The 14323-nt window shown below is 39.3% G+C and overlaps 1 protein-coding gene across 2 annotated transcripts in view; it reads left to right on the top strand.

The window, feature by feature from the left end:
* Positions 1-9388, top strand: part of ppme1 (protein phosphatase methylesterase 1) — a 48365-nt gene extending 38977 nt beyond the window's left edge. For both annotated transcript variants that reach the window (XM_078222363.1, XM_078222364.1), the window contains 4 exons: positions 91-135; positions 2013-2077; positions 2716-2783; positions 6458-9388. In XM_078222363.1, the coding sequence (XP_078078489.1) occupies positions 91-135; positions 2013-2077; positions 2716-2783; positions 6458-6476 (197 nt within the window). In that variant the 3' untranslated portion in view covers positions 6477-9388. The remainder of the gene's footprint in view (positions 1-90; positions 136-2012; positions 2078-2715; positions 2784-6457) is intronic.
* Positions 9389-14323: the final 4935 nt, after the last annotated feature.

The raw sequence follows: 14323 nt of genomic DNA on the forward strand, positions 1-14323 counted from the left end.
CTAACATTTGTTCCTTTTTGTAAACTGTTTAAAAATCTTTTGTTGCCTGATTTCAATAATCCATAAAACAGTGATATTTTTCTATTGCAGGCGTTGACCGATTAGATCGAGATCTTACAATTGGTCAAATGCAAGGTAATAATGTTAACTTAGTCATTTGGTAGTACAGAATTTGAGTATCGCTTAAAAAAAAAAAGGCATGTTGAAGCTTTTCATCATGCACTCATCAGGACACTTCGCAAGGATACCAACAATTTATACTGTATAAGAGGAGAATGATAATTGGCAAGTGGATTCTGATTGGTGGGTTTTACCATGGAGAATGCAACAATTTATGATTGACAGATAACTGGCAAGCATTGTTTTAAATTTTAAGTCCGGCAGTTTGACCTTAATTGGCCAAGGCATTGCCCTGGGGGAAGAGTTTGCAAATGGCTCTCACTTATTTTGTTTAGCTGAAACAGGTGCAATGTGTGTATAAGTTGTTTCTGTCTGTAAAGAACAGTGACTTGTGTATTAATATATAAAACTTCCAGTTCACGTAAATGCACCACGCTGTGAGCCCAACTGACGATTTTAAATTGGTTGTCAGTGTAATTCTTAGCACACTGAGGATCACTTAGCAATTTTTGTCCAATTGCAGAATCACATCTAATATTGGACAGTGTGTTTTGAGTTTTGAACGTATGGGCTGGTTGGTCACTATCTGCACCTTGGTTGTTACAAACAGTGGCTGGGACATGCTGTTTGATACAATCTGTCGCTAGTCTTTGGGATGTGCAACCTACATATCTCACCACACTGATGTAGAAATTCATATGTTGCATTACTCATTTGTATGATAGGTAGAACATCTTTTTGGATTGACGACAGCATCCTTTCAGTGGTGGATACTACATGTGTGCTACTGCATGGTATCAGCATGAAACAGCTGGCTTCATCTGTTGCTCAAAGTTTTGAGATACTTTACCCTTCCAGGGTAATCTGAGGTAGACTGAGCACTTTTCAGTGCTGAAAGTGATGGCCTTAGGTTCGTTCATGAGTTTGCACGATATACAGTGAGAAATGATCTGATCACATTAGCCATTATACCACAGGATCCCTATGATCTGTCCTATTTCGGCATCAAACTTCCAGGATGAGCAAATGGCTTGGGCCCAATTCATAAGGTTACTGACAAGACCAATCTTAATAGCGTTAGGAACTGTAAGAATCACAACAGGTATATTAACCAGTGATGGTAGGCCTGCACTAAACCATGGTAGAAAACTCAATGGCAGCTTTCCCAACTAGTACATTAAGGAAGGGGAATTCATTTGATTGCTCTATTTCAAAGGTGAATTTGAACGCAGGATGGAGCCCATTAAGACATATAAGGAAATTATCGCATGCAGCTGCAGATATAAATATCAGTTATCTGTAAGTCACCACCAATTGGTGAATTCTCCATGGCAGTGCTTCTACCAATCAGTCTGCTTGCCAACCAATCAGCATTCTCTTGTCATAATGTTTAAATTGTTGCTTTCCCCATATAGAGGTATTCTTGCGAAGTGTTCTGATGACTGAAAGATGAAAAGCTTCGACATGTCTGTTTTTACAGCAATAAATATTAACTTCTCATGTCTTGAATTATCAGCTACTTTACATTGTTCATCTTGGCAAGTTTTAATTTAAGTAACATGTGACTCCTCAGTCTGTGTTAGCCTTCATTCAAGTTCCACATTAAAAACTTCACTTTTAATGAAGCTTGATGCACAATATTCTCATTTTCAGTTCCATCATTAATTATCTTTTGATACTGATTTGCAACTTCACTCAATTAAAGTCTTGATCAAAATATAACTACAATTCCTTAGAGCGGGGGAAAGAGCAGAAGTATGAAATGGTATTCTGGAGTTTTTAAATTGCTGGATGCAGAAAAAAGCTTTTGCAATTTAAAAAAATAATTATTTTCAAATGACAATGATGATTTCACTCATGTGATTATGATTCCGATATGCATTTTTTTTTAGGAAAATTCCAGATGCAAGTTCTTCCACAATGTGGCCATGCTGTACATGAAGATGCCCCAGATAAAGTAAGCATGAGACTTTATCCTCCATCAGAGAAAATCTCTTTGACTTCATTGAGATATTCGAATTTCTGCAAATTCTGAAACTGAAATTCGTAGAATCAGAATTCAGCTTGAGAGTGACCAATTCCCAGCAATAACAGAGTATTTTGAGGGCTGGCTGGCTTAATAAGCAAAAGACTGTCACTACAACCTGGCAACTTTATCGATTAAAATAGTCCATTGTGCTTTATTTTTGTAGCTGGTTTTGCATAAACAGTGTAGAAATGTAAAATATGCCCTAACTTATTTTTGATGATTGATTTCTTGGAAAACATTAGCCAACAGAATTGATCTATAAATGCTAGAAGCAATAAAAACAAAATCTGCTGTTGGCATCTGCAAAGGGAAAAGGCACTTCAGGTGAAAAGTTTCCCTCAAAACTGAGATCTGTTGTGTATTTCCAGTACTTTCTGGTCTTCATTTGTGTAAATTTTAAATCATTCCAGGCTGTAGGTGAAATGTGTTTAATTTCTTCAAATTGTTTTTAGATATTAGTATTTTAGATGTTGACGCAGTGGTTGACTCTGATTGTCATATCGGGACATATCTAATTTTCATTTATTTTCAGTCAATTTTATAACAACTTTTAAATTTTTTTCTAGGTGGCGGAGGCAGTTGCAACATTCATGGTTCGCAATAAGTTTACAGAAACAAAGGGTGAAATCCAAAGGTAAAATATCTGTTTTGCATACTGCGTAAGATATTCAAACAATAGATTATCAAGCCGATACTGGTATTTTTCTCCATTTGAGTCACCTAGTCTAATCCTACTCTCCTGTTTGCCCTCCATTCCCTTTATTTCCCATATTTCAAAGAAATTGTGACTCTTCAACAATCAACATCCATGGAAAGCATTCTGCTTTCAATTTTTCCTTTTTAATTATTTTTTTCGATTTTAATCTTGTACCTGCTCCCACCTCATCAACTGCCAGTTTACTTTATCATCACACTTCAGAATCTTGAAGATCTATAGAAGGTCATCCCGCTATCTTCTACACTAGTGTTTTGCTCATTACAATATCCTCTCATCTGTAGTATATTATACAGAATCTACACTGCATTATTATCATTTCATAGAGACATAGAGGTTTACAGCGTGGAAACAGGCCCTTTGGCCCAACTTGTCCATGCCACCTTTTTTTTAAACTACTAAGCTAGTCCCAATTGCCTGCGTTTTGGCCCATATCCCTCTATACCCATCTTACCCATGTAACTGTCTAAATGCTTTTTAAAAGACAAAATTGTACCCGCCTTTACTACTGCCTCTGGCAGCTTGTTCCAGACACTCACCACCCTCTATGTGAAATACATTTGGCCCCCTGGACCCTTTTGTATCTCTCCCCTCTCACCTTAAACCTGTACCTTTTGAGTTTTAGACTCCCCTACCTTTTGGGAAAAGATGTTGACTATCTAGCTGATCTATGCCCCTCATTATTTTATAAACCTCTATAAGCTCATCCCTAAGTCTCCTATACTCCAGGGGAAAAAAAGTCCCAGTCTATCCAGCCTCTCCTTATAACTCAAACCATCAGATCCCGGTAGCATCCTAGTTAATCTTTTCTGCACTCTTTCTAGTTTAATTTCTTCTATATTCTTTGTAGAATCAGGTGTCAAAAAAGGTATAGAAACATTCTTAACCATGACCTAGTTTTGATTTGTATGTACATCTTACTGAAAATACATGTGTATGCATTTGTTCAGTTCTACCGTGAAATAGTATTTAAGTTTGAATAATTCCAGTTCTCTACAACACTTTGTTTAGAATTTTCTTTCTTCTTTTCTCCCTGTCCACATATACACGTGTGTGGATAACTTTATATAAACTGGACTAAACACAGAACGGATCAAACGTTTTTTTAATACAGAATACCTACTGGTATAGCCCATTAATATGAACAGAAATAGTACATGTTTACAGTAGAGCATTGAGTAAACCAAAAGGGTGCCAATAAGTTCCTGAATTAATTTCACAATTGCAAGCCTGCAACACACTCCTCCTGGCAGTGCTGACACATCTACAAACTGATATTGAAATAGTTCTAAAGTCAGAATAAGAAGTTTTTTTTTTAAAAAGCGAACATTTTTTTTCAAAGTAGACCTGCCAGAAGGTGAAGTTGTCTGAAATTTCTACCTGATCTCTGCAGTAATCTATTGAAACTTTGAATAATGTAGTGTTATGATCCTGGGCCAGACCTCCAAATGTTCATATGATCTGGTTAAGTCATTTTTTGTTTAAAGTTTGAGAATCAAGGCACTTGCAAAGAATAAAGCCACAAGGTTCCCATGGGTTTTGAACAAACAAAAATAATCTCTATACAAGGTAAAACAATTTACAATATCTATCTTGTATTCTATCATTCGGAGTTAGAATGAAGTACACCCGAATTAACAAGTAAACTGGTCAAAGACAACACACTGTACAATAGAAGACAAATCCCACTGGTTCTTCCACAACCCACCCAGACATGAGTCAACCAATGTCATTGTCTCTGTCTCCCTCTCCATGAACACCAAACTTCACTTTCAAAGACCCAGCCTCTGAATTCCCTTAAAGCCACTCCAATCTGGATTGTCTGTAAGAACGACTGTGCAAAGGAACTTAACTAACTGACTAGCATGTCTATTTAACCTGTTAGCAACCCACTTCCAATCTCCCATTCTTCTAGCTGACTTTGGCATCTCTACTGCTGCTGTTTGTCTAAAAAAATCTATCTGTTAATTCAGTCATGTCTAAAAGTGTCTGTTATAAATTATATTGATTTCTCAAGTAACTTGGGTGCGCATTTGTAGGAATCCTACATAAATTCACAAAACTGATCTATTCTTAGCTTAGGACATGATGTCCCAGGTTATTTTGAGCATTGATCCCATTCCCTCATCAAAAAAGTAATGGTGCTTTCTTATGCTGACTTTTAGGGTTATCCATCAGACAAGCATCTAGTGAAGACTCAAAGACTGACCATAAGACATAGGAACAGAATTAGGCCACTCGGCCCATCGAGTCTGCTCGCCATTCAATCATGGCTGATTTTTTTCTCATCCCCATTCTTCTGCCTTTTCCCCATAACCCCTGATCTCCTCGTTAATCAGAACCTATCTATCTGTGCCTTAAAGACACTCAATGACCTGGCCTCCACAGCCTTCTGCGACAAAGAGTTCCACAGATTCACCACTCTCTGGCTGAAGAAATTCCTCCTCCATCTGTTTTAAAGGATCGTCCCTTTAGCCTGAGATTGTGCCCTCTGGTTCTAGTTTTCCTACTAGTGGAAACATCCTCTTCACGTCCACTCTATCCAGGCCTCGCAGTATCCTGTAAGTTTCAATAAGATCCCCCCTCATCCTTCTAAATTTCAACAAGTACAGACCCAGAGTCCTCAACCATTCCTCATATGACAAGCTTTTCATTCCAGGGATCATTCTTGTGAACCTCCTCTGGACCCTTTCCAAGGTCAGCATGTCTATCCTTAGATATGGGGCCCAAAACTGCTCACAATACTCCAAATGGGGTCTGACCAGAGCCTTATACAGCCTCAGAAGTACATCCCTGCTCTTGTATTCTAGTCCTCTTGACATGAACACTAACATTGCATTTGCCTTCCTAACTGCCAACTGAACCTGCACCTTAACCTTAAGGGAATCTTGAACAATGACTCCCAAGTCCCTTTGTGTTTCTGATTTCCTAAGCATTTTCCCATTTAGAAAATAGTCTATGCCTCCATTCCTCCTTCCAAAGTGCATAGCCTCACACTTTTCCACATTGTATTCCATCTGCCACTTCTTTGCCCACTCTCCTAACCTGCCCAAGTCCTTCTGCAGCCCCCCTGCTTTCTCAATACTACCTGTCCCTCTACATATCTTAGTATCATCTGCAAACTTAGCAACAGTGCCTTCAGTTCCTTTCTCCAAATCGTTAATGTATATGGATTGGATTGACTAGTCTAGCCCACTGATTTTGGATTGTACCCATTATTCAAAGAAAACGTAAATAAAGCTGAGAATCTGGATGTGCAAAATGAACTAGAATCATAGAATCCTACAGTACAGAAGGAGGCCATTCGGTCCATCGAGTCTGTACCGACCACAATCAGGCCCTATCCCGACCACAACCAGGCCCTATCCCCTAACCCCATGCATTTACCCTAGCTAGTCTCCCTGACACTAAAGGGTCAATTTAGCATGACAAATCCACCTAACCTGCACATCTTTGGACTAGACTAGACCAAATCAAGTTGTACATAGATATAATGTATGCTGACCAGAAAGAATATTCACACTTTGCTTATATCACTAACAGTAAATTTGAACAGGTTCTCCATATACTTATGTACTTTTTTTAAATTTCAGCACTTACCCCAATTTTTAATCGATCCACCAGCCTTCAAACTTTACTGCAACTGTATAAAGATGCATCAGGGGCCACTGTGATGTATTCATGTATCGTCATCTGCCTAATCTGAGTAATACAGTGAAGCTTGAATGACAGAACTCCATAAGTCTACTTCACCCCACTGTTAGCCTGCATCATTCATTGAACCTGCCATGGTGGGCGCTACGGAAATGACTGAAAAGTGCAACCTGTTTCTGATTCAATCATTAAAACAATTAAAGGGGATTGCTTACTCAAAGTGTATTCTTTTTCTTGCACATGTTCTACTATAGACTCTGGAAGTGTTTTGTAATGTGCTAATTACTTGGGAGTTAAGATGTGCTCTGGAACTGAATGTGTTTGTGATGGTAATAATTTCTGTGGTTAAATCTAGGTCTGTTTTAGAACTGGGTTAGGTGATCCTTTACAAAAAAAAGTCAAAGGAGAAAAATGAGCACAAATATGCAGGAAAACCCAACCAAATATATCAAGTTGCTGGATTTGTTATTATCAAAATACAAACACTCCTAACTTGTACTGAGACTTAACCTAATTTAAACTGACATCAAAGTGTACTTCTGGGATCAAAGTTTATTGGCCTTAACATTGGCGAACAAAAGATTTTGCACTTGCTTTGTGACAAGATAAAATGTTTTTATTTTATCCAGTCTGTTATCCGAACTGTCTAAAAATAAAAATCAGTGTTTTGAACCATAGTTATATATACTATTGTTCTAAGACGTTTGCTGATGAAAGGCACAGGCAACAAGAGATAAATTCTACTGCAGTCTGCTGCTATCTGTGATGTGGAGTCTTGCCCACCAGGAAAGATCTTTGAATGTGTGGTTATTAATAAGCAAGGAACTGCAGCATCCAGTTTCACATACAGGTTTTAAAAAAAAACTCAATGCTCTATTTCTAAAGTGTCTAGTAGATCCAGTAGACTTGCCTGAGCACTTTTTAAATCCAGCTTCATACTGAAGTGGATATATCTTTCACGTAATGTGAAGCTTTAAGTGGTGTGACAAAGCCTGGAGTCGATTTGAAATTGCTTGTCTTTGATGCGCAAAATTGCTTTGCATCAATATGAAAGTGGCAGCAAAACTGCAAAAGTACTGTGGATGTTGAAAATCTGAAATACAAATAGAAAATGGTGGGAATGCTCAGCAGGCCAGGCAGTATCTGAGGAGGGAGAGAGTTAACATTGCAGGTCTGTGTTCTTTTGTTGGAATTTTGTATAACTGCAATCTTCGATTTTTTTTTTGTTCTTCACTGTGACCATTTATTGTTGCAGAGAATGGCAATCAGTAACAAAAGACAATTGAAAAAGAAATTAAATTTATTGAGAGATTACTAAAACTGTCTGGACTCATTGTATATCTGAATAATTGTGACAGGCAATCATTTTTACACAATATTCCAGGAACGGAACAGTGAGGCAGAACGAGGAATTGGGAGAAGAGTTTGATTACAGGAAATTGCTGCCTAAAAATTGTGTTCCCACCAACATTCCCTCCCTCACCAGAAGTGTGTCAGCAGTCAAGTTTGAAGCAGTGATTTAGAAGTCCCAGGGCACTTACCTAAAGCAGATTTTGGGCTCCTTGGATGTACTAATCCAAACCTTAGTGGTTATTTTAAGACCCTGCATGTTTAGCAAATATATGGGCTGTACATTGTTAGTTTTTCCAGGTACACTGTAGCATCACCAATCTTACCTATCATTCTAGCATTAAACCAGTTATTGATTAGGAGTAACCACACACCTCCAGTTTCTCACTCGTAATTTTTATGCAGTTTAAAGCTCCACTTGAAATGCTAATCAGTTGCTTCTAATATTTTCGGGGTGTATTTTCCTCCAGTTGTACGGTGAAAGTTTTGCCCCTGGTCATAACATCACAATAGTAATGGCCACTTGATCAACCTTATTACAGGACCTAATTAGTTCTCAAATAATTCCAGGATTTTCACCTCTATCATTTTCTCTGGCAGTTGATTCTACATATTTATCCTGCTGAAAGGTCATTTGGCCTGAAGCATTAACTCTCCCCCACTTTCTCGCCACAGACTGCCTGACTTTTCTGTTTTTAGTCCATAAATATTTTGCTCTGTGGGACTTAGTAACAATTTCTCATCAGCTCTTTACTAGTTTTACCTGGGCCCCTTTTGTATTCAGTTTACTTTGAACTTTTATTTTTTTCATATCCTGTGTGTCTTGAGACTTTTCAGACTTGAAAGAAAACCTCTAACGTTATTATGCTCAAAATATTGATTTTATTTTTAACCAAGAAGAAAATTTACCCCAGTGTGTTTTCAGCCAAATGATGGTACAAAATGATATTTTTATTGAAGGGAAAGAACAATTATATTTTAGAATTTAAAATTTGACAGTTACTATAAACAGACTGACCTCTGTGAGGTAATGGATGGCTTAAGAATTGTAAAAGCAAGTTGTATTATTTTTTAAAATAAAAAAACTTTTCAGAATTCAGCCCAAAAGCAAATCGCTGTGGATGCTGGAAGCTTGAATTAAAAACAGAAAATGCTGGAAATGCTCAGGTAGGTCAGGCAGCATCTGTGGAGAGAGAAAAACAACTGATGAAATATTGACCTGAAACATTAAACTTTGGTTTCTTCCACCACAGATGCCACCTGACCTCCTGCGTGCTTCTCCAGGGTTTTTTTCCATTTTAGATGCAGTGCATTTTAATTTGACTTGCTGAAACAAACTGCCCTAGATTTTTTATTTCTTTGTTTAGTTTTTACATTTCGTTTTGAAGCACTGTTGTTAACCCTTGCTTGTAACGTTTGGGCGCAGTTAGATTTTTTTTACTGTAACATCATTGTGGATCCAGAGTGGCAGGATTTCAGGCTAAAACCCCAAATCTGCTATTAAATATCTGCTGGCTTAATTTGCTGACTGGTCTTTTGTTCAAGCTTGCAAGTCTACCTGATTAACTCCTCCATTTATGGATGGTTCACCAACAATGAAGACTTAAGAGGTGAGCAAAATTGAAATTCATTTTGTGACTCTAAAGTTGGTACAAAGTTAAAGTAATATTTATCTATTAGTCACAAGTAGGCTTACATTCACACTGTAATTAAGTTACTGTGAAAATCTCCTAGTCGCCACACTCCGGCACCTGTTCGGGTACACTGAGGGAGAATTTAGCATAGCCAATGCACCCAACCAGCACATCTTTGGACTGTGGGAGGAAACAGGAGCACCCGGAGGAAACCCACGCAGAGACGGGGAGAATGTGCAAACTCCACACAGACAGTGGCCCAAGCCAGGAATAGAACCCAGGTTCCTGGTGCTGTGAGGCAGCAGTGCTAACGACTGCATCACCGTGCCTAGTTTGAAATTTCTCCAATGCTGTGCTATCACTTTCAGAAATGCATTAGGTTAAAAGCTTAAAAGCCCATGCTCTAACTCCTATAAACACCACTCCTTCCCAGTGTGAATGGATGTCTGAATTAGTGCAGCAAAGAAAGCCACAGCCTGCAAAGTTAAATGATGAATACAGGTCATATGTAAGATGTTTTAGCTTTGAGTTGTTCAAGTGTGACTGCTAAAATCTTTCTTGGTTTCAGAAACTGCTGTGACATTAAAAAAAGTACAAATGGACAGATCTCTCCAGAGTAAACTTGGATTTCTTTAATAAAATGTGTAGAAAGAGCTGAGTGCAAGAAGGCATGTTTTAAATGCACAAAACACTTAAGTGGCACACGATGCAGTTGAAGTCGGTAAAAATACCTCTGAAGTCTGAGTCAAAATACAGTAAGGCTTTATTCTCACAAGCTTGCGGGAGAACTTGACCCCTTGAAAGCAGAAGCCAAAGTTCTCCCTGAACACAGAAAAGTGGGGATATATATACAGCATAGCTTCTAATACTGGTCACGAATCAACCCCAGACCAGTCATGACTCAGAAATACAATTTACAACTGCTGGTCACGAAGCAAGCTTCCAGATCAACCACAAAAAGTACACTGATAGCTTCTTGACCATAAACCAGTGTATCTGGCATCCTCAGCACACGAAGCGCAGGTCTTCTGTTTCCTGTTCTTCCCGCAGTTCCCCTTTGAAGTTCCGACGCTCTTACAGCTGCCTCTGCGGGAGTTCCTCTTCAAACGGCTGATATCGCGATCCACACCATGGAATCGCCTGTCTTCCGCAAACCACACACAAACTTGTAGGAAAGGTAAGACTTCACAAACACATTCACATTTGACTAAGAATAAAAGTTAACTGGTATTAATGTCAGAAGCAGTACAAACAAGAATAACTTTATTCATGTCAAAAACAATATAAACCTGAGGGGAAGCAGTATAAACCTGAGGAGATTAGCCACAATGAAGGGTTATGCTTGTGATACATTCGAAGTACAAAGTTCAACCTTTTAGGTACAAAAAAACATTAACCCGTTCCCTTCTTCACAGTGTGCTTAACTCCTTAAAAGTGGATGTACAGATGTACAGATTTGCTGCCAGATTCCAGAGGGCAAATAGGAATTTTGCACTTGATGAGGAGTAAAAGATACACATGTACTTTGCTCACAAAACTAATTTAGTGATATGGGTTGAAGCCATTTTGAGACTGGGTGAAGATGTTCCCTAACAAACTTGAAGTGAGCTGAGCTATTACTAGGCTTATGAGATCTGGGGTTTCGAGACGGGGCTAGATATTGTCCAGCACATGACGTTCCCTATGTCTGTCCCCAGCATTCAACAGGAAGCATAGTGCCAATGCAATTAATTAAGTAGGAGCATCTTGGGAAGCGTAGAGTGTCTACATCAACGGGAACAAAGTAGAAAGGGTTGAGAACTTCACGTTTTTTGGTGTCCAGATCACCAACAACCTGTCCTGGTCCCCCCATGCCAACACTATAGTTACGAAAACCCACCAATGTCTCTACTTTCCCAGAAGACTATGGAAATTTGGCATGTCAGCTACAACTCTCACCAACTTTTACAGATGCACCTTAGAAAGCATTCTTTCTGGTTGTATCACAGCTTGGTATGGCTCCTGCTCTGTCCAAGACTGCAAGAAACCACAGAAGGTCGTGAATGTAGCCCAATCCATCACGCAAACCAGCCTCCCATCCATTGACTCTGTCTACACTTCTCGCTGCCTCGGCAAAGCAGCCAACATAATTAAGGACCCCATGCACTCCGGACATTCTCTCTTCCACCGTCTTCTGTTGGGAAAAAGATACAAAAGCCTGAGGTCGCGTACCAGCTGACTCGAGCAGCTTCTTCCCTGTTGCCGTCAAACTTTTGAATGGACCTAGCATTAAGTTGATCTTTCTCTACACTCTACCTGATGAAGGAGCAGCGCTCCGAAAGCTCGTGATTCCAAATAAACCTGTTGGACTTTAACCTGTTGTGAAACTTCTTACTGTTCCCACCCCAGTCCAACGCCGGCATCTCCACATCACCTCAAAATAAACTGCAATGAACAGGCCATTTTTGAATTGGGAGATCAGCCGGCAGGAAGGCAGGTCTTGTTTCAGCAGTGACCATGGTTGGACCAGCCTTGATTGTTGTAGATAAATCCAAAGGCGCCACTCAATCGACATGTTGATAATGTATAGAAATCCATGTGATAAATTGAGTTGGATACATAACGTGCCTGAATTGCGCCACTACTTGTACAGGTAACTGAATTTGAACATTGAGGCAACAATATCTCATTGAAAATGTTTTCAAAATTTTAGGCTTGAAGTCCTTGATCTACTATTTGTTTGTTGTCAGTGCTTTCATTTGGTACCCTGGGTGTACTTTCTATAAAGCGTGACTGATTCAGAAACACTTGATGAATATAGAGAACCACTTCAATTTACCGCTATATAAAGGTTTCAAACAAGCACTGAACGCCAAGATACTAAAGCTCAGAGTAAGTTTAGCACACGATCCCAAGTTTAGAATCATAGAAACCCTACAGTGCAGAAGGAGGCCATTCGGCCCATCGAGTCTGCACCGACCACAATCCCACCCAGGCCCTATCCCCACATATTTACTTGCTAATCCCTCTAACCTACGCATCTCAGGACTCTAAGGGGCAATTTTTAACTTGGCCAATCAACCTAACCCGCACATCTTTGGACTGTGGGAGGAAACCGGAGCACCCGGAGGAAACCCACGCAGACACGAGGAGAATGTGCAACCTCCACACAGACAGTGTGGGAAAAACAGTGCCGGATTTGGGCATAAGCTAAACAAGCTACAGCTTAGGGCCTCACAATCCGCAGGGGTCTCACAAAATTTCAGAAGCTTTACAATGAAGAGAACATTTAAGAGCGGATACCAGAAAAGAAAAAGAAAGCACCAGCTTGAAGAGCAACTCAAAAAATTACCAAAATCTATGAGGGAGATCAAGCCAGCCAAATGATAAATATGTAATCAGTAAATGCATTCATTTGAAAATAATTTGTATTTTTCACTTTAAATACCTTGCTATTAAATAATTAAAAGGCACAATTATGTTTTCAATTTTTTTGTGGCGACCCAAGGTCCTGTTTTGGTTCGCACCTTTGTGAGACCTTTGGTGTAACGTTTTAACAAGGGGCCTCCAAGCTTTATATAGCTTAGGGCCTCACCAAGTCTAAACCCGGCACTGGGGACAAATCTATAAACGTTATGGTGTGAATGATGCACAACACTGATTAATTTCTATTTGATGGCTATAAATTGAACCAAGTTGGCTTTAATAGTCTTTTATATGAGAATCCTCCGATCTCCTTGGCATAGAGTTACTTTAACATGAGTTGGAAGGATTTCAGAGTTGAATTTGTTCTGTTTTTAGGGAGGAAATGAAGGATATCTAACACTTTGCATTAAAGGCTTTGGAATTGTACATCAGTGCTCAGTTACAATACAACAGCATGTCCAATAGCTGATGCACTCATTCTAGTCTATAGGAAAATAAATAATTTGTGAAACTCTATTCTTCATTTGATGACTTCGTTAAAAGTTAATGATTTTTCAAACAAGAAATAAATCAAAAATTGGTGAGTTTAAAATATTTGAGAACTTTCCTAACAAATACAACCAACCACCTTTCTTCCTTCATTGAAAAGGTTTGTGTAATTCCTTCCTTGGCCACTGGATGGAGTGTCATCTCATTTAAACTGATGAAGGAAATTGATGGTCTTCTTGTGCCACAGAAATATTAGAGAAATCTTAAAAACCCGCAGCCCAGTTTAAAGATCAAGAGTTACAATGTATGCACAGGTGAAAGGATCTCGCAGATGGGAAGAAAAATGAAGTATTTTGCTGTAATTAAAAACCTCTCCGATGCAGATAACCATCCAGGCCTTCGTTATCCCGAGGCTTGAATCCTGACCAGCTTCTTATTCCATAAACCTGAGGTCACTCCAAACTCTCCCCAAGTCTCATTCACCCATCACCCTTGCCTTCACTACCTTACAGAGCCCTGCGGTCAAACAATTCTTTGATTTCATTCATTTTCTACTCCTCTCTGCCCTTGGGTCCATTCTCTATCTCTGGATTCTGCCACGCAACTATCTGAAATATTGTTGCTCCTTTTATTCTGGCCTTTTGAGCGTCCCCAATTTTAATCACTCCACCATTGATGGCCATGTCTTCAACTGCCTAGGCCCTGTCCCCTTTCCAAACCTCTGCCCCACCTTTTCCTTCCCTATTCTCCTTTTAAAGAACTCTTTTGAAAACTACCTCTTTGACTAACTTTTAGTCATAGAAGCCCAACAGTGCAGAAGGACGCCATTCGGCCCACCTAGTTCACACTGACTCTCCGGCAGAGTACCTTACCCATCCCCACACCCTGCCTTATCCCTGTAATCTCACGCATTTACCCCACTAATCC

This window comes from Mustelus asterias, chromosome 10 (genome assembly GCF_964213995.1).
Source record: "Mustelus asterias chromosome 10, sMusAst1.hap1.1, whole genome shotgun sequence".
Lineage (NCBI taxonomy): Eukaryota > Metazoa > Chordata > Chondrichthyes > Carcharhiniformes > Triakidae > Mustelus > Mustelus asterias.